Source organism: Tachypleus tridentatus, chromosome 11, assembly GCF_004210375.1.
Source record: "Tachypleus tridentatus isolate NWPU-2018 chromosome 11, ASM421037v1, whole genome shotgun sequence".
In the NCBI taxonomy this organism is placed as follows: Eukaryota; Metazoa; Arthropoda; class Merostomata; order Xiphosura; family Limulidae; genus Tachypleus; species Tachypleus tridentatus.
In genome coordinates this window covers 18,829,309-18,855,077 of record NC_134835.1, presented here as the reverse complement: position 1 = coordinate 18,855,077, position 25,769 = coordinate 18,829,309, and the positions used below count along the sequence as shown (strand labels likewise).

The window sequence follows — 25,769 nt, the reverse complement described above, 5'->3', positions numbered from 1 at the left end:
AGTTTCTTACACAGATATGAAATATGCATTTCTTACATCTCTCAAATGATTATATTAAGAAAGAACGAGTTACTGACGTTACAGTTTTGCTACGTCATACGTGGTAAGAGTATGCCGATTACATCTCATTTAATTTACACTTTGAAAGCAACAATATGGCACTTAATGCTAGGCTAAATACGAGTGTCACTTAACTAGTTTATGATAAGAGTATTAATTAGGGTAATTTTGTCTAATACTCTTGTCATGAATTAGTGAAATTAATGGATCACGATATATGGAATGATTTGTCACCAAGCGAAAAAATGTACATTCCGATACAACATGCTACATACACGTGGTGTATGAATGAACAAGGCTTTAAAAGGGTTGTAACTAAAGATTGTAAAAGGTGCAACACCTTCACGTATAATTCATTTAGCATCTAGAAAACAGGATGGTGTCTTTTACAAGATCATTACAACAAGAGAAGAAGAAGTCTTCCAAACATCTGATCCTCCTAGGTCCTAACGAAAGGATCTAAATAGAGATCTCGTGCAGCAGTAAGTGGCTGTGATACTGTGGAGCTGAAACTGAGAAAGTATAGTTTATAACTTCTATAGTTGTGAAAAAATATTTTGTTCCGTCACTTGCGACATTTGCCATCCATCCTCTAGTGGCTCGAAGGCTTATAACGCTAGAACCAGGGTTTCAATACCCGTTGTGGGAATAGTACAGATAGCCCTTTGTGTAACTTTCTGCTTAGCTACAAATCAAAACATTTTCTTTCCCTTTGCATAATATTATTCTATATAACACTTCCGGAACCCAGATTTACGGATAATTGTAACTGACAGGTGTTAGTGTAGCTGAATATCATACATGTAAATATCACACGTACAATTCAGCCCAGGAACAACAGCTATAAAGGTTAGTGATAAACCTTGGACAACAGGATGTAAATAGACGTTAGGCGACGGTTCCGCTCGAATCAGCTAGGTTACTATGAAACTTTGAAACCTGGGCTTTATTGCATTTTACAGTAAGTTACAACTACTAGGATTATAACTTTAGGATCTGATATAAAACTATGGTGTTTGATAAATGAGGATTAGACTTGGTGGGGGTTTAAAGTAATTAGAAAAGATTAGAAGTTTCGCACTTAGTAAACGAGAGCTGTAATCCACAGTTTAAAAAGACAATATTTTAGCTAGTGAATTTTGTAACGGATTTAATGTGATATATTTATTTTAATATCTTTGCTTGATTCAGTTTACTATATATTTAGAAGTGCATGCAATTTATATTGTTAAATGTGTTTCGCAAAAGTCCCATACACAACATAACAAATCAGACACTCGTGTCCTCCCAGTGGCTCAGCGGTATGTATGCGGGCTTAAACGCTAAAAACCGGGTTTCGATACCCGTGGTGGGCAGAGCACCGATAGCCCATTGAGGAGCTTTGTGCTCAATTCAAAACAACAACAACAGACATTCGTCTAAGATAAATTATAATACGTAAGAGTTTAAATAAATGGATTATAACTTTTTGACTTGAAATAATATAAAAAAAAGATTCAAGGCTCCACGGTCAAATAAAATAATATTACTAGGTTTGTTAACAAGGAATTAAAATCATTTCATTTGATAACAGATGATAAAACTTTCAGGACTGGATTGTAACTGTAGAGTGAGATGAAAACGACTGTATCTCTTATTTTTGTTAGAATAGGATTTCAAACTTTGATAAGAACGGATTACAGTCCCAAAGATTGTGGACTTGATACGAAAAGAAAAATTTTCTAGAGATTAATAAGCGAGAATTACATCAAGACGCTTCGTTCAGAGAGAGCTCACAATTACAGTGCTTGACAAGAAGATATTACATATTCATCAGAGAAAGCTCACAATTACAGTGCTTGACAAGAAGATATTACATATTCATCAGAGAGGGCTCACAATTACAGTGCTTGACAAGAAGATATTACATATTCATCAGAGAGAGCTCACAATTACAGTGCTTGACAAGAAGATATTACATATTCATCAGAGAGCTCACAATTACAGTGCTTGACAAGAAGATATTACATATTCATCAGAGAGCTCACAATTACAGTGCTTGACAAGAAGATATTACATATTCATCAGAGAGGGCTCACAATTACAGTGCTTGACAAGAAGATATTACATATTCATCAGAGAGAGCTCACAATTACAGTGCTTGACAAGAAGATATTACATATTCATCAGAGAGGGCTCACAATTACAGTGCTTGACAAGAAGATATTACATATTCATCAGAGAGGGCTCACAATTACAGTGCTTGACAAGAAGATATTACATATTCATCAGAGAGGGCTCACAATTACAGTGCTTGACAAGAAGATATTACATATTCATCAGAGAGAGCTCACAATTACAGTGCTTGACAAGAAGATATTACATATTCATCAGAGAGGGCTCACAATTACAGTGCTTGACAAGAAGATATTACATATTCATCAGAGAGGGCTCACAATTACAGTGCTTGACAAGAAGATATTACATATTCATCAGAGAGGGCTCACAATTACAGTGCTTGACATATTCGGAGTTTGATGAAAGGGAATTATAGTTTCATGGTTTATTATGATAAGGCGAGAGTTATCGAGCTTCATAAAAGGAAGACTACCATCATTTGGTCCAATAAGAAAGGTTTAATAAGGGGAAGTTATAAGCATTTGGTTTCATAAAATAATAAAACTAGTTTTACCTACAACATAAAGGTTTATAACTGATTTCATAAGACTAACCTCCTCTGTTCGACAGGAGAACTGCAAATGGGTTTCATAAGAGAAAGTTGTACAGCTAGGATTCATAAGAGAGGTACAAGACAGGATTTCAGCCTCTGTTTTTAATTTAACGAAACAAGATAACAGAGACAGTTTTGATCAAATAAGAATATGAAGACTTACAGCTATTACGTTGCCTAAATAGCAACTACAAGTGCTCTTGTTGGAAAAGAAGGCTTAGAGTTACTGAGTTTCATAAAAAAAGTGACGGATAACAGTTACTTAAAAATGGTTGATAAAGTTGCTGAAGAGAGTTTGGAGTTGATAAGAAAGGATAAAACATACTGAGTACCGCAAGTATGAAATAATTCTAAGTACCGTGTTTAGTAAAAAAGTATTTCTATAAGTGGATGTTATAAGAGCAATTACAGAAGTCGCACGTTATCGGCTAATGAGAGCAACCATTTGAGAAAAATCAACAACAAAACTTGCACCGATGTTTGGGGTGAAACATCAGCTTCGATTTGAAGCTTGGGAATAAAACACAAAGATTTGAAGCTCAGGAGTAAAACACAAAGATTTGATGGTCTGGGATAAAACAAATATTTGGTGTTGTGGAATAAAACACAAAGATTTGGTGTTCTTGGATAAAACAAAGATTTGGATCTCAGAAATAAAACACAAATATTTGGAGCTCAGAAATAAAACACAAAAATATGGTGTTCTAGGATAAAACACAAAAATTTGGAGCTTAGAAATAAAAAGATTTGGTGCTCTGGGATAAAACGCAAAGATTTGGAGCTCAGGAATAAAACACAAAAATATGGTGTTCTGAGATAAAACAAAGATTTAGAGCTCAGAAATAAAACACAAAGATTTGATGCTCTGGGATAAAACACAAAGATTTAGTGTTCTGAAATGAAATACAGATTTGATGGTCGTAAGTCTTGGTGCTCAGGGCCAAAATGTCACATTCTGATGTGTTTTGTCAGTAGGTGCTCTTGTTGTAGTGGGTGATAAGTGTGACAGTGAATTCTAGAAAGGCAGTTTTGAAATGAACAAAAAACTTGCATATATTAAATAAATAAAATATAGTTGTCAGTATAATGTTATATATATGTATACACACACACACATATATGTATATAAGTAATAGACATATGATTATTTGCCAAATCAAATACTAGAATCTTCAGTTAAAAGTAAAATAAGGTAATGTATTTTACAATTTGTTTAAAGATTTGCTAAATTTATGCATCTGATTCTGTTTGTTTGTTTGAAGGTAGGCACATAGCTTCACAATGGGCTATCTGTACTCTGCCCATCACGAGAATCAAAACCTAGTTTCTAGCATTGTATGTTCGCAGACACTGCTGTGCTAATGGGAGGTGGCGATTCTGTCATGTTTTATAAGTCGGATGTTGATGTAGGCAAATGGTCTAAAGCAAAGACAGCTATTGTCTTCAACATGATTACTCGGATTCGAAAATTTTAATAAAAGTACAAAATACACATAAATATGTGAATGTTTACGTAGAAAAGCAACAGATATATAAAAACAAAATTTGTGAAGCTATGACGGGTACATCGTGGGCGAATATTAATTTTATTTGTCGATATAAACACTACGTTTCTTGGTAAACAGTAAAACATGGTAATTTATTCCGTATTTGACTGTTAACCAAGACATTTTAGTCTTTACCTATAATTAATTTCTTTATAAATTGAATAACCATCAAACGTTTAATAATATTTTTTTTTATATTTTTAACTTAACTTTGGGCGTGGCATGGCCTAGCGCGTTAAGGCGTGCGCTTCGTAATCTGAGGGTCGCGGGTTCGCGCCCGATTCACGCCAAACATGCTCGCCCTCCAGCCGTGGGGGCGTTATAATGTTACGGTCAATCCCACTATTCGTTGGTAAAAGAGTAGCCCAAGAGTTGGCGGTGGGTGGTGATGACTAGCTGCCTTCCCTCTAGTCTTACACTGCTAAATTAGGGACGGCTAGCACAGATAGCCCTCGAGTTGCTTTGTGCGAAATTCCAAAACAAACAAACAAACAATAACTTAACTTTAGTGTTTCGTAGACCTCTAGCCTGGCATGGGCAGTTGGTTTGGGAGCTTCACTAGTAATTTCAGGGTCTTGGGTTCGAATCCCCATCACACCAAACATGCTCGCCCTTTGAGCTGTGAGAGCGTTATAATGTTTCGAGCAATGCTACTATTCGTTCATAAAATGGTAGCCCAAGAGTTGGCGGTGGGTGGTGATGACTAACTGCCCTCCCTCTATTCTTACATTGGTCAATTAGGAACGGCTAGCGCAGATATCCCTCGTGTAGCTCAGCGCGATATTCACAAAACAAACAAACTCTTAGAACTAACAATCGAAGAAGTTTAGTTTGTGATGATCCGTTGTTTCTTCAAATCTTTGGTATTTCGTCTGTAAACCTGGTTTTCACATGTTACTTGTATAAATATTTTTGTTTTCGAATAATGGTTCTTCAGTCTCCTGTAAAATTTCAAGGACTTCGCAGAAACCTGGTTGTGTTACAATATTGAAGTTTACCTAACATTTAATACCATAATTAATATAATCAATGATTTTCAATGATAAGTTTCGTAACTTCATTTCAAACGTATAAAGGTGGTATATCACATTTTTTATAGGACGATTTGAATAACGCACAGCTACATATATGCCACAATAAAAGAAAACTTCTATGAATGCTTGTAGTGACGTGCCTTAAGACTAATACTCCATTTCTAGGTTTTATTTTACGAAGTTTTAATTGGATATCATTACGTAATGTATTGAGATAATTTATTTGAAGTGCACAAACTCATAGGTAATGCTTACAAAATATACATTGGCTGAATTAGTTTTCTACAGAAAAGTTTTATATGCATCTATATTTTATTACATGAAAATGTTAATCGCTGTGAACGCCACCCAGAGTGTTGGTAAGAATGTAAACCGTAAATCTTCACTTAATATCTCAACGTAAAACGATGTTAATCTACATATTTATAAAGCCTTATAAACTCCATACATTAAACTGTAACTTTTAATTAAAGTACTTTGCACATTTTACATATCATTAAATTAAATTCAGGAATGAAATCTATTATTGAAACTGTTGAAATATTGTAGAATCAGTTTTATTTTATGAACAAAGATACATACATGAGCTTGAGGTCCATGTGATGTCCAACATTTAAAAACTTCTTTGTCAAATATTGCCTGTCGGTAATAACTTAGCTAAGATATAATATATTACATTTCTTCTTTTTCTGTGTATTCACAATTTGTTTTGAGAAAAAAGCGAAATCTAAGTATGTTATTGTTCATCTTACTGAGGGTATGTCTAAAAATATATAATGTTCAGTATGTTCTTGTTCATCTTACTGAAGGTATGTCTAAAAATATATAATGTTAAGTATGTTCTTGTTCATCTTACTGAGGATAAATCTAAAAATATATAATGTTCAGTATGTTCTTGTTCATCTTACTGAGGGTATGTCTAAAAATATATAATGTTAAGTATGTTCTTGTTCATCTTACTGAGGGTAAATCTAAAAATATATAATGTTCAGTATGTTCTTGTTCATCTTACTGAGGATATGTCTAAAAATATATAATGTTAAGTATGTTCTTGTTCATCTTACTGAGGGTAGGTCTAAAAATATATAATGTTAAGTATGTTCTTGTTCATCTTACTGAGGATAGGTCTAAAAATATATAATGTTAAGTATGTTCTTGTTCATCTTACTGAGGGTAGGTCTAAAAATATATAATGTTAAGTATGTTCTTGTTCATCTTACTGAGGATATGTCTAAAAATATATAATGTTAAGTATGTTCTTGTTCATCTTACTGAGGATATGTCTAAAAATATATAATGTTAAGTATGTTCTTGTTCATCTTACTGAGGGTAGGTCTAAAAATATATAATGTTCAGTATGTTCTTGTTCATCTTACTGAGGGAAGGTCTGAAAATATATAATGTTCAGTATGTTCTTGTTCATCTTACTGAGGGAAGGTCTGAAAATATATAATGTTCAGTATGTTATTGTTCATCTTACTGAGGGTAGGTCTAAAAATATATAATGTTAAGTATGTTCTTGTTCATCTTACTGAGGATATGTTTAAAAATATATAATGTTAAGTATCTTCTTCTTCATCTTACTGAGGGTATGTCTGAAAATATATAATGTTAAGTATGTTCTTGTTCATCTTACTGAGAATATGTCTAAAACTATATAATGTTAAGTATGTTCTTGTTCATCTTACTGAGGGTATGTTTAAAAATATATAATGTTAAGTATCTTCTTCTTCATCTTACTGAGGGTATGTCTGAAAATATATAATGTTAAGTATGTTCTTGTTCATCTTACTGAGGATATGTCTGAAAATATATAATGTTAAGTATGTTCTTGTTCATCTTACTGAGGATATGTCTAAAAATATATAATGTTAAGTATGTTCTTGTTCATCTTACTGAGGGTATGTCTAAAAATATATAATGTTAAGAATGTTCTTGTTCATCTTACTGAGGGTATGTCTGAAAATATATAATGTTAAGTATGTTCTTGTTCATCTTACTGAGGGTAGGTCTAAAAATATATAATGTTCAGAATGTTCTTGTTCATCTTACTGAGGATATGTCTAAAATATATAATGTTAAGTATGTTCTTGTTCATCTTACTGAGGGTAGGTCTAAAAATATATAATGTTCAGTATGTTCTTGTTCATCTTACTGAGGATATGTCTAAAAATATATAATGTTAAGTATGTACTTGTTCATATTATTAAAGGTAGGTCTAAAATATATAATGTTCAGTATGTTCTTGTTCATCTTACTGAGGATATGTCTAAAAATATATAATGTTATGTATGTACTTGTTCATCTTACTAAAGGTATGTCTAAAATATATAATGTTCAGTATTTTCTTGTTCATCTAACTGAGGATATGTCTAAAAATATATAATGTTAAGTAAGTTCTTGTTCATCTCACTGAGGGTATGCCTAAAAATATATTATGTTAAGTATGTTCTTGTTCATCTTACTGAGAGTAGGTCTAAAAAATATATGATGTTCAGTATGTTCTTGTTCATCTTACTGAGGATATGTCTAAAAATATATAATGTTAAGTATGTTCTTGTTCATCTTACTGAGGGTATGTCTAAAAATATATAATGTTCAGTATGTTCTTGTTCATCTTACTGAGAGTATGTCTGAAAATATATAATGTTAAGTATGTTCTTGTTCATCTTACTGAGGATATGTCTAAAAATATATAATGTTAAGTATGTTCTTCTTCATCTTACTGAAGGTATGTCTGAAAATATATAATGTTCAGTATGTTCTTGTTCATCTTACTGAGGATATGTCTAAAAATATATAATGTTAAGTATGTTATTGTTCATCTTACTGAGGGTATGTCTAAAAATATATAATGTTAAGTATGTTCTTGTTCATCTTACTGAGGATATGTCTAAAAATATATAATGTTAACTATGTTCTTGTTCATCTCACTGAGGGTATGCCTAAAAATATATTATGTTAAGTATGTTCTTGTTCATCTTACTGAGAGTAGGTCTAAAAATAAATGATGTTCAGTATGTTCTTGTTCATCTTACTGAAGATATGTCTGAATATATGTCTAAAAATATATAATTTTAAGTATGTTCTTGTTCTTCTTACTGAGGGTATGTCTGAAAATATATTATGTTAACTATGTTCTTGTTTATCTTACTGAGGGTATGTTTAAAAAAATATAATGTTAAGTATCTTCTTGTTCATCTTACTAAGGATATGTCTAAAAATATATAATGTTCACTATGTTCTTGCTAATCTTACTGAGGGTATGTCTAAAAACAAATATAAGGTTGAGATTGTTAATGTTCATCTCACTGAGTATGTCTAAAACCGAATGTAATGTTGAGTTTGTTAATGCTCATCTCACTGAGTATGTCTAAAACCGAATGTAATGTTGAGTTTGTTAATGCTCATCTCACTGAGTATGTCTAAAACCGAATGTAATGTTGATTTTGTTAATGCTCATCTCACTGAGTATGTCTAAAACCGAATGTAATGTTGAGTTTGTTAATGTTCATCTCACTGAGTATGTCTAAAACCGAATGTAATGCTGATTTTGTTAATGCTCATCTCACTGAGTATGTCTAAAACCGAATGTAATGTTGAGTTTGTTAATGTTCATCTCACAGAGTATGTCTAAAACCGAATGTAATGTTGAGTTTGTTAATGCTCATCTCACTGAGTATGTCTAAAACCGAATGTAATGTTGAGTTTGTTAATGCTCATCTCACAGAGTATGTCTAAAACCGAATGTAATGTTGAGTTTGTTAATGTTCATCTCACAGAGTATGTCTAAAACCGAATGTAATGTTGAGTTTGTTAATGCTCATCTCACTGAGTATGTCTAAAACCGAATGTAATGTTGAGTTTGTTAATGTTCATCTCACAGAGTATGTCTAAAACCGAATGTAATGTTGAGTTTGTTAATGCTCATCTCACTGAGTATGTCTAAAACCAAATGTAATGTTGAATTTGTTAATGTTCATCTCACTGAGTATGTCTAAAACCGAATGTAATGTTGAGTTTGTTAATGCTCATCTCACTGAGTATGTCTAAAACCGAATGTAATGTTGAGTTTGTTAATGTTCATCTCACAGAATATGTCTAAAACCGAATGTAATGTTGAGTTTGTTAATGCTCATCTCACAGAGTATGTCTAAAACCGAATGTAATGTTGATTTTGTTAATGCTCATCTCACTGAGAATGTCTATAAACAAATTTAATGTTGTGTTTCTTGTTGTTCATCCTTATGTCTTAATAACTGCTTATACATTAAAGCCTCAGCTGTGCTGGTCAGTTTTCTTCATCTGTAATGTTTTCCCTTTCTTCTTTCCTTTGCGTGAAGATCTTATACCCTACAAGTTTTTGTGTACAGTTCTTGGTAATACGCTCCAAGTTATGCTTGAAACTCTAATGTCTTGTGATCTGTTACTCTAATGTCTTGTGATCTGTTCACTTCCCTCCCCACATTCTGTGTCACTAGTTGTGTAACTAGTCCCTTGAGTTTTAAACTGCTATCAGTGAAAGCTGATGCTTCATTACAAATAGCTCTACTGATTGTTTTTGTTAAGATTTAGTTTTTAATTTTTCTTTAAATCGTATTAAATGTGACCTTGAATTCATATTACATTCTTCTTTCCTTATTTGATCATGTCTAGCAACACTGTACAACAATTGTTTTAAAAAGTTTTGCTTCCTGAAAAGTTTTTGCTGATTGTGACAGGTACCTGATGGGTATGCACAAATATAGTTTTGATTTTGCTTCATCGCGTAGGAACTCTGAGAAATAGACCGTTACCAGCAATAATGTATTTAATTGCGTTTATGTTTCTAATACGCTATTAAGTTCAACATAATTAAAAGTGTTTTACTCCTGATTTTCGTTTGTATTCAATGTCCGGTGCATCACGTTGCAGTGTCCAACAGTAGTCAGCAAGCATTGACGGATTCCAGTTGCCCTGATATCGTTTTTCCATTGTAGCAATGTCCTGATGATTTTGATGAAACGATACGTGATAGGCAAATTTGGATATGATTTTCGTGATCAGCAGCCAAAAAACCTATAAGGAACACCCAACAGTGTTTAAAACCTGTTGTGTAATCTTTCTCTCTCACTTCAAGCCTTTGTGGTTGCTATTTTCAGTCAGTTTTCAAATATTTTCAAAGTTCTATCTTATTTTCACAAAAATGACATCCCACTCCTGACAACATGTGTTGTAACTTTGTTCTTCTGTTAGCAGGTTCTTTAAAATTAACTGGTGAAAGTAATTCAACATATAGTTCAGTAATAATCAGAGATTATTCTTCACCTTTTTAACATAGCTATAAAGATTGAACACTTTTACCCAGTTGTGAATTGTTTTATGCCTCAGATTCAAAATAATTCACACACACACTATTCTGAAACAACTTAACAACTATCTTGTGTTTATTATCTGGCTTAGACTTTACTAGAACACTTTATGCCACATCCTTAGGACTTTTATAAGCGTTCTACATCTATCTCATTAAATCTTTCCATTGCAAAGCTAATCGAGGGCTATCTGTTCTAGCCGTCCCTAATTTAGCAGTGCAAGACTAGAAGGAAGGCAGCTAGTCATCACCACCCACCGCCAACTCTTGGGCTACTCTTTTAGCAGCGAATAGTGGAATTGACCGTCACATTATAACGCCTCCCCCACAGCTGAAAGAGCGAGCATGTTTGGTGTGAGGGGAATTCGAACCCTCGGATTACGAGTTGAGCGCCTTAAACACCTGGCCATGCCGGACCCGTCATTATTTGTAATAATCGTTATTATAAATTGTATTACTGTTTGCATATTAAAATATATTAGTAGTAAGAAAGAAAACTGTGTATACCAATCTTGTTAGGAAGCGTCATAAATCTGATACATATCAACGTTTAATTAACTTTGAAATTTAAAGTTCCGTTTAACCCAGTTTCAGGTTACGTGAAATCATAATGTGTAACGTAATAAATTGGAGACTCGTCCGAGATACATCATAGCACGTAATATCATACAGCTTTTCTGACCAATTCCTGTTCAGAATTACATTGTCAGCAGATTGTTGAAGGCCATCATCTCTCATATTTCTAGTTTTATAATTGTATCGCACGCCACCTCTCGTACAAATAGATAACAAATTATTCTGCTGACAAGTTCTGATACTGACCTATTACTTCATTATTTATCGCCACCACAATTTAATCACGTAAATCCATAATGTGTTTTAAACAATATGTTTATGCACGTAGAACTCTGGCTTTACCGTGAACAATAGGAGGGTGTCTGTTTTCAGTTATTTACGTTACTGGTTTCAATAAAAAAACAAAAATAATTGTACTTCCCCGACATCGTAAGTAATCAGGTTTGTATGTCTTCCTTACAAACACAATATAAATGAAATATTACTACTTTAAGTTTAATGTTTGAAGGATAACAGCTGGCGCCTAATTCGTTCTTTCCATGTCACACAGACAATGGCTGCTTGAAAACTGTTTGTTATATGCAGAACCTTACTAGCTGTACCTTGTCGAGATTTTCTCTCTCTCTTGTGTTCCGAGTGTAGAATGAACACTCTGATGGACAATTCTACTACGCCAGTAAATATCACATTACTTGTACCTATTTATATGAAACTAAACTTCTGATATAATTGAGAAATCTGCGAGCATGTGTGTATATTTAAATAATCTCACTAAGTTGAGTAACCACCAAATAAACACTGCGTTTTAAACATGTTTCCTTACACTCTAAAGGTAATGGAGAATCAGTGGAAATGTTCCAGCTTATTTAGTAACAACTAGTTAAAAATACTTTAGGGTTAATTTCCTAAAGCAACTTTAATAAAGTTAGGATATCTGTAGTTTGTATTATATTATTTAAGGACCAAAACAAGTTTCCTCTACGTTATGTATATGTCCTGGTATAGACGGGTGATTGGGGCGCTCGACTCGTAATCTGAGGGTCACGGGTTCGAATCTCCGTTACACCAAACATGCTCACCCTTACAGTCTTTCAATCCCACTATTCGTTAATAATAAAAACGTAGCTCAAGAGTTGGCGGTGGGTGTTGATGACCAGGTGCCTTCCCTCTAGTCTTACACTGTTAAATTAGAAACGGTTAGCGTAGATAGCCCTTGTGTAGTTTTGCACGAAATTTGTAAAAAGAAACAAACGTTATGTGTGCTGGAAAACAAGTTTTGTTGAAGTACAATGATGTTAAAATTACCATAACTAAAGATGTTAGAGTTGTCATCATTAATAGAAATAAGTCTTTCACGCTTCAAAATAATGAAACACGACAAATTTCTGACATGTGATGGTGATAAATTACTACAGTTAATGCAAAAAACAAAAACAAAAACCGGTTAAGCACGAGGAGATTAAAACTACCACAACTAATAGAAACTATAATGTTATGACATAAACATCTCCTCTCCCCTAACGCTAAAAACGGGTATCGATACTCGTAGTGGGCATAGCACAGAGCTTATTGTGTAGATTTGTGCTTAATAATAAACCAGTTGTAACAATAGAATGTTAACATCATTGTAACCCATAATTCCGGTGGATTAGCGATAAGTCTGAGGGACAATAAAAATCGTAGTGGGTGCAGATAAAACAACCCATCGTGTAGTTTTGTGTTTAGCAACAAACAAATAAAATTATTCCTATTAATAAAAGTTTGTGACAAGCACTAGAAAAGTCTGAGCAACAAGATTGTAAGTATTATAATCTTTAACAAAAACCATTCTGAAGAATATACATTTTAAATAAAATAGAACGAACAGAACTATCAAAACTAACACAGAGGGAGAAAAGTGTTACCGAATACAGTGGATGTAACACAAAGTTAGAGATAACAGATGAGACACTAATGCTTTATCTGTCTACTTCAGTGTTTCTTTCAGATTTATTTATCAACTCTTTTTAGACAGGTGCATCTGTCTACTTCAGTGTTTCTCTCAGATTTATTTATCAACTCTTTCACGCTTCGTGTTTGTTTGTTTTTTTATTATCGCGATAACAAAAATATTATGAAATAAAAAGTTGTTGCTAGTGGAGTTTTAAAGTATGGTTATGATAAGGTAAGTAAGTAGTGTAGAACAAGGTATGGTTATGGTAAGGTAAGTAAGTAGTGTAGAACAAGGTATGGTTATGATAAGGTAAGTAAGTAGTGTAGAACAAGGTATGGTTATGATAAGGTAAGTAAGTAGTGTAGAACAAGGTATGGTTATGGTAAGGTAAGTAAGTAGTGTAGAACAAGGTATGGTTATGATAAGGTAAGTAAGTAGTGTAGAACAAGGTATGGTTATGATAAGGTAAGTAAGTAGTGTAGAACAAGGTATGGTCATGAATAGGTAAGTAAGTAGTGTAGAACAAGGTATGGTTATAATAAGGTAAGTAAGTAGTGTAGAACAAGGTATGGTTATGATAAGGTAAGTAGTGTAGAACAAAGGTATGGTTATGGTAAGGTAAGTAAGTAGTGTAGAACAAAGGTATGGTTATGATAAGGTAAGTAGTGTAGAACAAGGTATGGTTATGATAAGGTAAGTAAGTGCAGAAAGTAGTGTAGAACAAGGTATGGTTATGGTAAGGTAAGTAGTGTAGAACAAGGTATGGTTATGGTAAGGTAAGTAAGTAGTGTAGAACAAGGTATGGTTATGATAAGGTAAGTAGTGTAGAACAAGGTATGGTTATGATAAGGTAAGTAAGTAGTGTAGAACAAGGTATGGTTATGATAAGGTAAGTAAGTAGTGTAGAACAAGGTATGGTTATGGTAAGGTAAGTAAGTAGTGTAGAACAAGGTATGGTTATGATAAGGTAAGTAGTGTAGAACAAGGTATGGTTATGGTAAGGTAAGTAAGTAGTGTAGAACAAGGATGAATCATTTATTAAAATTATCACAAGCTTAAATACAATGAAAATATTGAATAAAAACGTTTCTGGAAAACAAAGAAGATTAAGGTTCTCTTTCATTCTAGAAAACAAGTTTCCTGGGAACCAGGATAATGAAGGTTCTATATCTGTTGTAAAACAACAAGTGTCCTGGGTACCAGGATAATAATAGTTCTATACCTGTTGTAAAACAACAAGTTTCCTGGGTACCAGGATAATGAAGGTTCTATACCTGTTGTAAAACAACAAGTTTTCTGGGTACCAGGATAATGAAGGTTCTATACCTGTTGTAAAACAACAAGTTTCCTGGGTACCAGGATAATGAAGGTTCTATACCTGTTGTAAAACAACAAGTTTCCTGGGTACCGGGATAATGAAGGTTCTGTACCTGTTGTAAAACAACATGTTTCCTGGGTACCGGGATAATGAAGGTTCTATACCTGTTGTAAAACAACAAGTTTCCTGGGTACCGAGATAATGAAGGTTCTATACCTGTTGTAAAACAACAAGTTTCCTGGGTACCGGGATAATGAAGGTTCTGTACCTGTTGTAAAACAACAAGTTTCCTGGGTACCAGGATAATGAAGGTTCTATACCTGTTGTAAAACAACAAGTTTCCTGGGTACCGGGATAATGAAGGTTCTGTACCTGTTGTAAAACAACAAGTGTCCTGGGTACCAGGATAATGAAGGTTCTATACCTGTTGTAAAACAACAAGTTTCCTGGGTACCGGGATAATGAAGGTTCTGTACCTGTTGTAAAACAACAAGTTTTCTGGGTACCGGGAAAATGAAGGTTCTATACCTGTTGTAAAACAACAAGTTTCCTGAGTACCAGGATAATGAAGGTTCTATACCTGTTGTAAAACAACAAGTTTCCTGGGTACCGGGATAATGAAGGTTCTGTACCTGTTGTAAAACAACAAGTGTCCTGGGTACCAGGATAATGAAGGTTCTGTACCTGTTGTAAAACAACAAGTGTCCTGGGTACCAGGATAATGAAGGTTCTGTACCTGTTGTAAGACAACAAGTGTCCTGGGTACCAGGATAATGAAGGTTCTGTACCTGTTGTAAAACAACAAGTGTCCTGGGTACCGGGATAATGAAGGTTCTGTACCTGTTGTAAAACAACAAGTGTCCTGGGTACCAGGATAATGAAGGTTCTGTACCTGTTGTAAAACAACAAGTGTCCTGGGTACCAGGATAATGAAGGTTCTGTACCTGTTGTAAAACAACAAGTGTCCTGGGTACCAGGATAATGAAGGTTCTGTACCTGTTGTAAAACAACAAGTGTCCTGGGTACCAGGATAATGAAGGTTCTGTACCTGTTGTAAAACAACAAGTTTCCTGGGTACCAGGATAATGAAGGTTCTATACCTGTTGTAAAACAACAAGTTTTCTGGGTACCGGGATAATGAAGGTTCTGTACCTGTTGTAAAACAACAAGTGTCCTGGGTACCAGGATAATGAAGGTTCTATATCTTGCATTATAAATAACAGTGCTGCTGTTTTTAAACGTTGAGTTTCGAAATATTAAACGATGAACTATAATTAACTGTGGCTAATTCGAAAGGTTAAATCAATATATTATGAAAGTAATCTTTCTCCAGTCCTGGTTTGAATGTTCTTGAAAGATTCTAAACTGTCACCCACCCATTACTTTCATCGTATTGGTTACTTACCATCTTTGTCATAGTGGCTCCATACTTCCATAAACTGAGTTGCTGTTAAGTGCTTCAGTTCTCTCGTCTTCTTGTCTCTGAATTGCCTCATGAAGTTTCCTGCATCGTGGGCCTCAGCCATCTCTCCTGATAAACGTGTTGAGAAACTAGTGGGTGTCAGCTTGGTTCCACTGCATCAACTGAACGTTACAGTTACCCACTTTCCACACTTTACCGCGGAGAAAGCTGACTGTACTGCGCATGCACTCTATCGACCCTATTCGATGTAACCACCGAAATCCGCGCTCTTTTATGGACATAGTTACAATTACTGATGCTCAGTTCGTCAAAAGACGGGAAACTTTACTTATTACAAAAATTATATTTTTTCCTAAGTGAACGCCTCACATTTTGTTACTTTCTTTATAGAAATATAGTACTGGTATTTGAAATGATTAATTCACTTTTATAACAGTCAGTTGTTAAAGTTGAATATGAAAGTTTAAAAGGACTGGCTTGAAAGAATTAATAGATACTTAAGTTTGTAGAGAGGTGAGGAGCAGATAATAAATAATTATAAGACTAGCTTCGAATTATATAGTGTGTTTAGTGAAGTGACTTCAGATAATAGATAAAAGAATATTTTTAGGGAAGTGACTTCACATAATAGATACATGAATATTTTTAGGGAAGTGACTTCACATAATAGATATATGAATATTTTTAGGGAAGTGACTTCACATAATAGATACATGAATATGTTTAGTGAAGTGACTTCACATAATAGATACATGAATATGTTTAGGGAAGTGACTTCACATAATAGATACATGAATATGTTTAGGGAAGTGATTTCAGATGGTAGATAAATACGTGTATGTGTTTAGGAATACGACCTTAGAAAATGGATAAACACTGGATGTGTTTAGATAAATGGATAGACACTGGATGTGTTTAGATAAATGGATAGACACTGGATGTGTTTAGATAAATGACTTTCAATACTGGATAGGCATATAACTGTATTTATAGAAAACAATCTTAACAACGGATGCATACAATTTTTTTTTTCTAGTGAAAAAAACTTGAAAGCTGATTCATGTATAAACTCTTACAGTATTATCAAATGTTTGATACTAAACCCGGAGATGGTGGCAAAGATACTTCCAAAACCCTAGCGGAGTTCCGCTCGTCTGTTAACATGTCTTTCTTTATCTTTCTTTGATAATGGTCTCTAATTACATAACTGCTTTTGTAACACTGTTATACACTCGGAAATGGTATTTCCATACTTATCAGAGGAAATGTGCTACAGATGTAGTGATTAATGGTACTTATACCACATGCTAATTATAATTAATCAAGACATTTTTTATAATCCATCATACTAAAATACTGCTGACATTATATCAAAAACAAGTTAGTTTCTGCAAAGTACACTAATTTTGAAAACGTGTTAATGGTAGATCAGTATATCTTTAGGCTTAGCATTTTTGTAATTGAAAAGTTGTTCACCTGTGATAAAAACTTTGTTTATTACATGTTTGTGACTGAAGTAATACCGTAATGAGTTGTCTGTAGTGTTTGAAGAACAAAAGAAACTGCACTTGTGGTTGTATTGTTCACTCTTGAGACCAGGCTAGCACAATTAAAAATAATCTCTAACTATTTCTTTATAAAATTAACATCATAGACTTGCTTGACAACAGAGGTCGTCCTATATACCATACCTCAAAGAAATACGCTTAAGTTTGTTAAAATACTGAGGGTCGTCTTAAACATTGGATCATCTTATACAACAACAAATACAGTAAGTAAAGTGTGGTGTCTTGTGAAAGCTGAGAGTTCAGGAAGACGTAGGTCAGTAGTCAAAGCAGTCCACGTGCTCTAGGCAAATCTTAGAATGATTGTGTTTGTGTGTGTTTTTTCTTATAGCAAAGCCACATCGGACTCTCTGCTGTGTTCACCGAGAGGGAATCGAATCTTTGAGTTTAGCGTTATAAATTTGTAGACTTACCGCTGTCCCAGTGGGGGACTCTAAGAAGGATCTCCGCCAGATAAATAGAAATAAGTCACATGTACACAAACTGCTTCCACAACATATCATCTTAACTGTCTCGTGCGTCAAGCGGCTGGGAAATGCAACAAACATTTTTGCTATTCTATTCGACAAACATACCGTTCAAGTTACCAGATGAGCATCTACGGATTTTTGAAAGATAACTCTGTTGACATGGATGCTGGAAAAAGAGTCTCCTACGTATATTACATATGGATTATTAGCCGCCTGCAGGGAGGACTAGTGCGTTTTGCACATGAAAGCTTTACAAGGGAAATTTTTGAAGGGAAGCTACGCTACAGGACTGTGGTCAACATGCACACTTGTCACTGAGAGAATGATTCGATATGGCTACAATGGCTGTAACAAGGTGGTGCGAATTGTTTTATAATAAAGTAATTTAACTTCTGTCTGGCAATGATATATCACCATTAATAACAAGCTGAACAGCAATATGAGATTTCTACTAAACCGATGGTATCCACCTACTGTTTTCAACTGTTAGAGAAATGAATAGATATTGTAGCGAAGTGAAAACCTCAGTTCAAATAACATCAAGAGAATGAATCAGAAGTCACTAACGTTACAACTGGTGCTTCCACTTGTGTTAACTTATGTGTTATTATTTATTACGAGTCACTAACGTTACAACTGGTGCTTCCACTTGTGTTAACTTATGTGTTATTATTTATTACGAGTCACTAACGTTACAACTGGTGCTTCAACTTGTGTTAACTTATGTGTTATTATTTATTAGAAGTCACTAACGTTACAACTGGTGCTTCAACTTGTGTTAACTCATGTGTTATTATTTATTATACTTTTTATCATAGATATGGAAATAACAAACTATTGAAGTGCATCCCAGAAAGTGAGAAGTTAAACAAAGTCAGTGCTTTCACTTACACACTTCACTGCTTGTAAAGGCTTCACTTCAGAATATATATATATATATCATTAAAAAATTCAATTCCACAGTATTTAACCTAACAGAATTACTATACAACCAGAGGGTCAATCATATCGAGTACCACTATGGTATTACCAAGAAATATCTCACTCACATCCTCACCACAGTAGAGTTAATAAACAAGGAGCTAAACGATATCAACCACCACAGTAGAGTTAATAAACAAGGAGCTAAACGATATCAACCACCACTATAGAGTTAATAAACAAGGAGCTAAACGATATCAACCACTACTATAGAGTTAATAAACAAGGAGCTAAACGATATCAACCACCACTATAGAGTTAATAAACAAGGAGCTAAACGATATCAACCACTACTATAGAGTTAATAAACAAGGAGTTAAACGATATCAACCACCACAGTAGAGTTAATAAACAAGGAGATAAGGAAATTAACCACCACTAATCAAATAATATATTGGCAATTACTAATTTAATAAACAAAAAGTTACTGCACAACTACTTGTTCATGGCTTTCGGACCAGAAAATAAGTCTGGCAAGGTTTGAATATTCAAATGCACTTTCGTCACTGATAAGTTTCTCAAGACTGGAGCTCAACTGTTCATCTAACATTCGTCGACGTTTTGAAAGCCATGCTCTAAATACACGTTAAGCAGCTTAAGAGTTTGTGGTAGTTTTCTGAGGATTGTTTAATCTGTAATGCAATATATTCAAGAAACGTTAATAAATAGTTTATAAAAGCCATTCTTTTGTCTGCATATTTAAGGCATTTTGTAAAAAGTTAAAAGATCTAACAAGTTTGCGTAATTAATTCACTACTGATTAACGTGTCGTGTCATATTTCGATTCTCGATTTTTTTAGTCAGTCTAAATTTGAAGATCGGTGTGTTGTCATGGCAATACTGTCTACTCTTTTCTCGCTGTTTTAAATAACCTGTATTTTGTTTGGACGAAATCTTAACGTCTTTTCTTTACTCTAACTATCTAATTTAGAATCTAAAGGAGATAAAGCTTATTGTCTTCAGTGTATACAGAAGGCTCTGCTTGTACGTTATGTACAGCGAACGGTACTGTTTCAAAAGAACATTGCAGCGAGGTCAGAAAATGAATTTCATATACCATAATCTTTCAAAATTAAAATCTTAATGTTTGAAACAGTTAACTTTTATCGTGGTGTAAATGAAAAGTGAATTATTAAACACCGACCAACCACTCAGTTTTACAATTAATATATCTAATGCAAAAATATTCGATAAAGTAATGCAGTGTAGATAACACTGGGGAACACTCATTTTGTTGCATTTAAAAAAAGACCTTTCTATAGTCAATTTGAGTGTGTTGATTTCAAATCTGAAGTCGGTTTTTGTCTGCAAGCTACAGATTTTATGCAAATTGACATTTTTATTTAATTTTTCGTCATTATAGGAAATTATAGGAATAGGTTATCAATTTGTTTGTGTATTTTATTCAGGTAGGAATTTGCGTTTGTAACTTTTGCGTTTGTACACTTCATCTGGACAATCTCGTTTAATGCTCCAGCAGTAGTCAGCCATCATACTTTTATCCCAGCGCCCTTGGTAGCGTTCTTCCATGACCTTTAGGTCTTGGTGGAATCGTTCTCCTTGTTCGTCACTCACAGCCCCCAGGTTGTCAGGAAACTTATCAAGGTGGCTGTTCAAAAAATGAAGCTTTATGCTCATGTTGCACCCGAGATCACGAAAAGCGAGGAGCATTCTGTTCACAAGTTCACTGTAGTTCTCCGCCTTATTGTTTCCAAGGAAGTTCTGAACGACTGCCACAAAGGTTAACCATGCTGCCTTTTCTAAAGCGGTCATCTTAGCAACAAACTGATCATCACGAATTAGGGTTCGAATCTGTGGGCCATCAAACACGCCTGCTTTGATCTTCTTAAATGATAACCCTGGTAAAGCTGTGATGATGTGTTGGAAACATTCACCTTCGGTTTCCAGTGCCTTGACAAATTGCTTCATCAAACCTAATTTGATGTGAAGAGGAGGAAAGATGATCTTATCTCTGCTTACAATTGGGTCTTGTATGATATTTGGCATGCCTGCTACAAGGGTGTCACGAATAGGCCAGTCCTTCTGGACCTAATGTCTGTCTCGTGCTCGGCTGTCCCACATACAGAGGAAACATGGAAACTTGGTGACACCTTTCTGTTGTCCAAGAAGAAAGTTGACCATCTTTAAGTCTACACAAATGATCCAATTGTGCTCATGATATTTTAATAAGTCCATGACCATTCTCATATCATCATAGTCTTCCCGCAAATGCACTGAGTGACCGACAGGTACTGCTCCATAAACATTCCCATTATGTAAAAGAACACACTTTAGACTGCGTTTTGAACTGTCTAAAAGAGTCTCCATTCAGCAGGACTATAGTAAGGTACACCCAGTTCTTTGAGAAGCCCTTGGATGTCATGGCAGTAAACAAACTGACTGTCTTCTGAAAAGAAGATCACTAAAAGCTGGTCACGCTTTCTGAAATATAATACTTTAACAGAGTGATCAACAAGATTTTGCCTTGTAATCTTGATGCCAAAAGCTCTGCTGCTTTCTTTGAAAGACCTAAATCCCGCACTAAATCATTCAGTTCAGCCTGGGAAAGAGGCTTGGGGACGGGGAAAGGTTCAGTGTCTGAAGAACAGTTCTCCGATTGTGTACACTTTTCTGACAATTCACTGTCACAACTTCTTGTTTGCTTGTATCATGTCCAATGTCTTTATCGTCCAATGAAGGCAAGCCTTTGAAAACTGGAACAGGAACTTCTTCAGAGTGCGGAGCAGGCCGAATAGCTGAGGGAATGTTCGGATACGTAATCTTATGTCGGTTTTTCTTCCCAACACCCGTTGTGTTTACCATGCAGAAATAACAGTCAGTTACATGGTTGGTGGGTTCGCGCTAAATCATTGGAACACCAAAAGGCAGACCTTTTCCTTTGGTCCAGTCTCGAAGCATTTCCTCACAATTGTGGCACACAACATGAGGAGCCCATTGCTTGTCTTGATCACCAAGATGAACTTCAAAATATGCCTTGTAGGCACGCTTGACGAACGAGGATATGTTACGTCTCTGACGATTGAGTGTGTAGCATCCACATATGTAGCAGAAGGCATCAGGCTTGTTTCTGCAATGATATCTATTTTTGGAAGCCATGTTTGATCCGAAACAAAAGAAGAATGATCAAAATATTAGAAGCTATCTATATATATGGACGTGAAAATGCTTATACATGGTTTACGCAAGTTCACATTTGTACAATTTCATTAACCTCAAATTGCATACAAACTAGAGCTTGTAGAGAAAAACTAATTTCATATTTGAAATCAGCGCCTAAAACTCCTTCGGAATGAGTTAAAATATCCAATGCAACTCAAAGTTACTGAAAAAGTGTTCCCCAGTGTAATTTGTATAATATACGTTAAACTTTCGACAATACTCCTGACTTCAGTATCGTTCTGAATATTATACATCTGTACTTTGTATACGACATTTGTGTCACCAATGTTAGAGAAATTAGATCTCTAACTCTGGTTACAGTCCTCATCCCTAACATTTTCGGAATATTAGACATCCGATGGTTGCTACATCTGTATAATGGAAATTTCTAGGCCCAAAATGTTAGAACGCTTCTCATCTTACCAATAATCTAATAATTACACTTCCACTACTGGAACACACAACTTATCACACCAATATTCCATGATTTCTATTGTATATCTTTCTCACACTATCGAGAAACTATGGATTACACTTCTTAGATCTCAAAAAAACCGCTTTCCTCACTGATACCGTATAATTAATCTTTTAACCGGAATTGTTTGGTATTAGTATGTTATTTAACACTCCTACGAAAAGTGGGGCCTAATAGGCCCCAGAGCAACTTGAAAGGTTATTAATATTAGGCTAATAATTTTGTATTTAAATGAAATTGCCATTTAAATCCATTAATGAATGGATTAACGAGATTCCCACTGTCCCTATCTACTATCTATCGAAACCACAGCCAGGGGAACGGGCTTGGAGAAATCAGGACTAGAAACGTCTTTTCGTAGGAGTGTTAAACACTATTATTTACATACTCATATTTATCATTGTTCATTGTTAGTTAATGTTTTCGTTCCCTATCTTGATTTAGAAAACAATATTCTATAATTACACCATGATGAACGTTTACTAGAGCAGTATTTAAACCCTAATAGTATCCAAGCCTAGGGAACTTATTCTCTTATAATTCACTATGACTTCTCAACCATGGTTGAAACATTCACTATGACTCCTCAACTATCGTTGAACCATCCACCATGACTCCCCAACCATCGTCGAAACATTCATTATGACTTCTCAACCACCGTCGAAACATTCACTATGACTCCTCAAACATCATTCAACCATTCACCATGATTCCTCAACCATCGTTGAAACATGCACTATGACTCCTAAACCATCGTTCAACCATTCATCATAACTCCTTAACAATCGTTGAAACATTCACTATGATCCTCAACCATCATTGAACCATTCACCATGTTTCCTCAACCATAGTTCAACCCTTCACCATGACCCCTCAACCATCGTTCAACCATTCACCATGACTCATCAACCATCGTTCAACCATTCACTAAAACTCCTCAACCATCGCTGAACCATACACATTCGTACAGCATTTGTCTAATTTTTAAACTGATTTGAATCGTATCGCTCAAAATAATGTTGTTCTACTTTAGAGAAAACACCTCGTCTGTTTGTAAGACAGCAATAACACTGAAGATTAAATGTTTGCTTTGCTGTAAACCTACACAATGGACTACATACGATTAAACAATAAATTATATTATAAAATAATATGTTTTTAAACTTATTTCAATAAAGTTAAACAATAATTATCATATGCATTTTCAAAGCAACGGTCTATCATTAAATGTTAAAAGTTTCTAATCACATATTTCAATCGCTTGACTTTACAGTATGTTAAATTTATGTTTCTCAGTCACGTCTGTAGGGAAGAAATTATTTTCTACAATTAGAACCAGTGATGATGAAATACATGAGGTTCTGGTTGTGAATTATTTTTATCGCTACTAAAATCCAGATGTTCTGTGTTTAGGGTTATGATAGTGTATTCTTCTCAGTTGCCTCGTCCTGGATTGAAATCTTAAAAGGTTTGACTCTTGCTGACCGCAGTGGTAACCAGTGACTATTATTCTTGGTTTTCTCAATGATGTCAGAAAAACACGTGGGTTCAATAAATTTTGACACAAAATAATAAAACTCGAGCGCTCGAAGTACATTTCTTTATTATTGATTTACTGATTTTCTTTATCTAATTACTTCTGCAGAAAGCCCTTTTTTCTGATTTTCTTTATCTGATTACTTCTGCAGAAAGCCCGTATTTTCTGATTTTCTTTATTTGATTACTTCTGCAGAAAGCCCTATTTTCTGATTTTCTTTAACTGATTACTTCTGCAGAAAGCCCATATTTTCTGATTTTCTTTGATTACTTCTGCAGAAAGCCCGTATTTTCTGATTTTCTTTATCTGATTACTTCTGCAGAAAGCCCATATTTTCTGATTTTCTTTATCTGATTACTTCTGCAGAAAGCCCATATTTTCTGATTTTCTTTGATTACTTCTGCAGAAAGCCCGTATTTTCTGATTTTCTTTATCTGATTACTTCTGCAGAAAGTCCGTATTTTCTGATTTTCTTTAACTGATTACTTCTGCAGAAAGTCCGTATTTTTTGATTTTCTTTATCTGATTACTTCTGCAGAAGGCCCGTATTTTCTGATTTTTTTATCTGATTACTTCTGCAGAAAGCCCATATTTTCTGATTTTCTTTATCTGATTACTTCTGCAGAAAGCCCGTATTTTCTGATTTTCTTTGATTACTTCTGCAGAAAGCCCGTATTTTTTTATTTTCTTTATCTGATTACTTCTGCAGAAGGCCCGTATTTTCTGATTTTTTTATCTGATTACTTCTGCAGAAAGCCCATATTTTCTGATTTTCTTTATCTGATTACTTCTGCAGAAAGCCCATATTTTCTGATTTTCTTTGATTACTTCTGCAGAAAGCCCGTATTTTCTGATTTTCTTTATCTGATTACTTCTGCAGAAAGCCCATATTTTCTGATTTTCTTTGATTACTTCTGCAGAAAGCCCGTATTTTCTGATTTTCTTTATCTGATTACTTCTGCAGAAGGCCCGTATTTTCTGATTTTTTTATCTGATTACTTCTGCAGAAAGCCCATATTTTCTGATTTTCTTTATCTGATTACTTCTGCAGAAAGCCCGTATTTTCTGATTTTCTTTGATTACTTCTGCAGAAAGCCCGTATTTTTTTATTTTCTTTATCTGATTAGTTCTGCAGAAAGCCCGTATTTTCTGATTTTCTTTATCTGATTACTTCTGCAGAAAGCCCTATTTTCTGATTTTCTTTAACTGATTACTTCTGCAGAAAGCCCATATTTTCTGATTTTCTTTGATTACTTCTGCAGAAAGCCCATATTTTCTGATTTTCTTTGATTACTTCTGCAGAAAGCCCGTATTTTCTGATTTTCTTTATCTGATTACTTCTGTAGAAAGTCCGTATTTTCTGATTTTCTTTAACTGATTACTTCTGCAAAAGGCCCGTATTTTCTGATTTTTTTATCTGATTACTTCTGCAGAAAGCCCATATTTTCTGATTTTCTTTATCTGATTACTTCTGCAGAAAGCCCTATTTTCTGATTTTCTTTGATTACTTCTGCAGAAAGCCCGTATTTTTTTATTTTCTTTATCTGATTACTTCTGCAGAAAGCCCGTATTTTCTGATGGGTCCAGGATTGATACTCGGAATATGATGT

The 25,769-nt window shown here is 34.4% G+C and overlaps 1 protein-coding gene across 1 annotated transcript in view; it reads right to left on the bottom strand.

Moving 5' to 3' along the window:
• The window catches only part of LOC143231733 (calbindin-32-like), an 89,183-nt gene extending 73,049 nt beyond the window's left edge, over nt 1-16,134 (bottom strand). Inside the window, exon 1 of the mRNA XM_076466354.1 lies at nt 15,934-16,134. Coding sequence (XP_076322469.1) covers nt 15,934-16,054 — 121 coding nt within the window. The 5' untranslated portion in view covers nt 16,055-16,134. The remainder of the gene's footprint in view (nt 1-15,933) is intronic.
• Nucleotides 16,135-25,769: the final 9,635 nt, after the last annotated feature.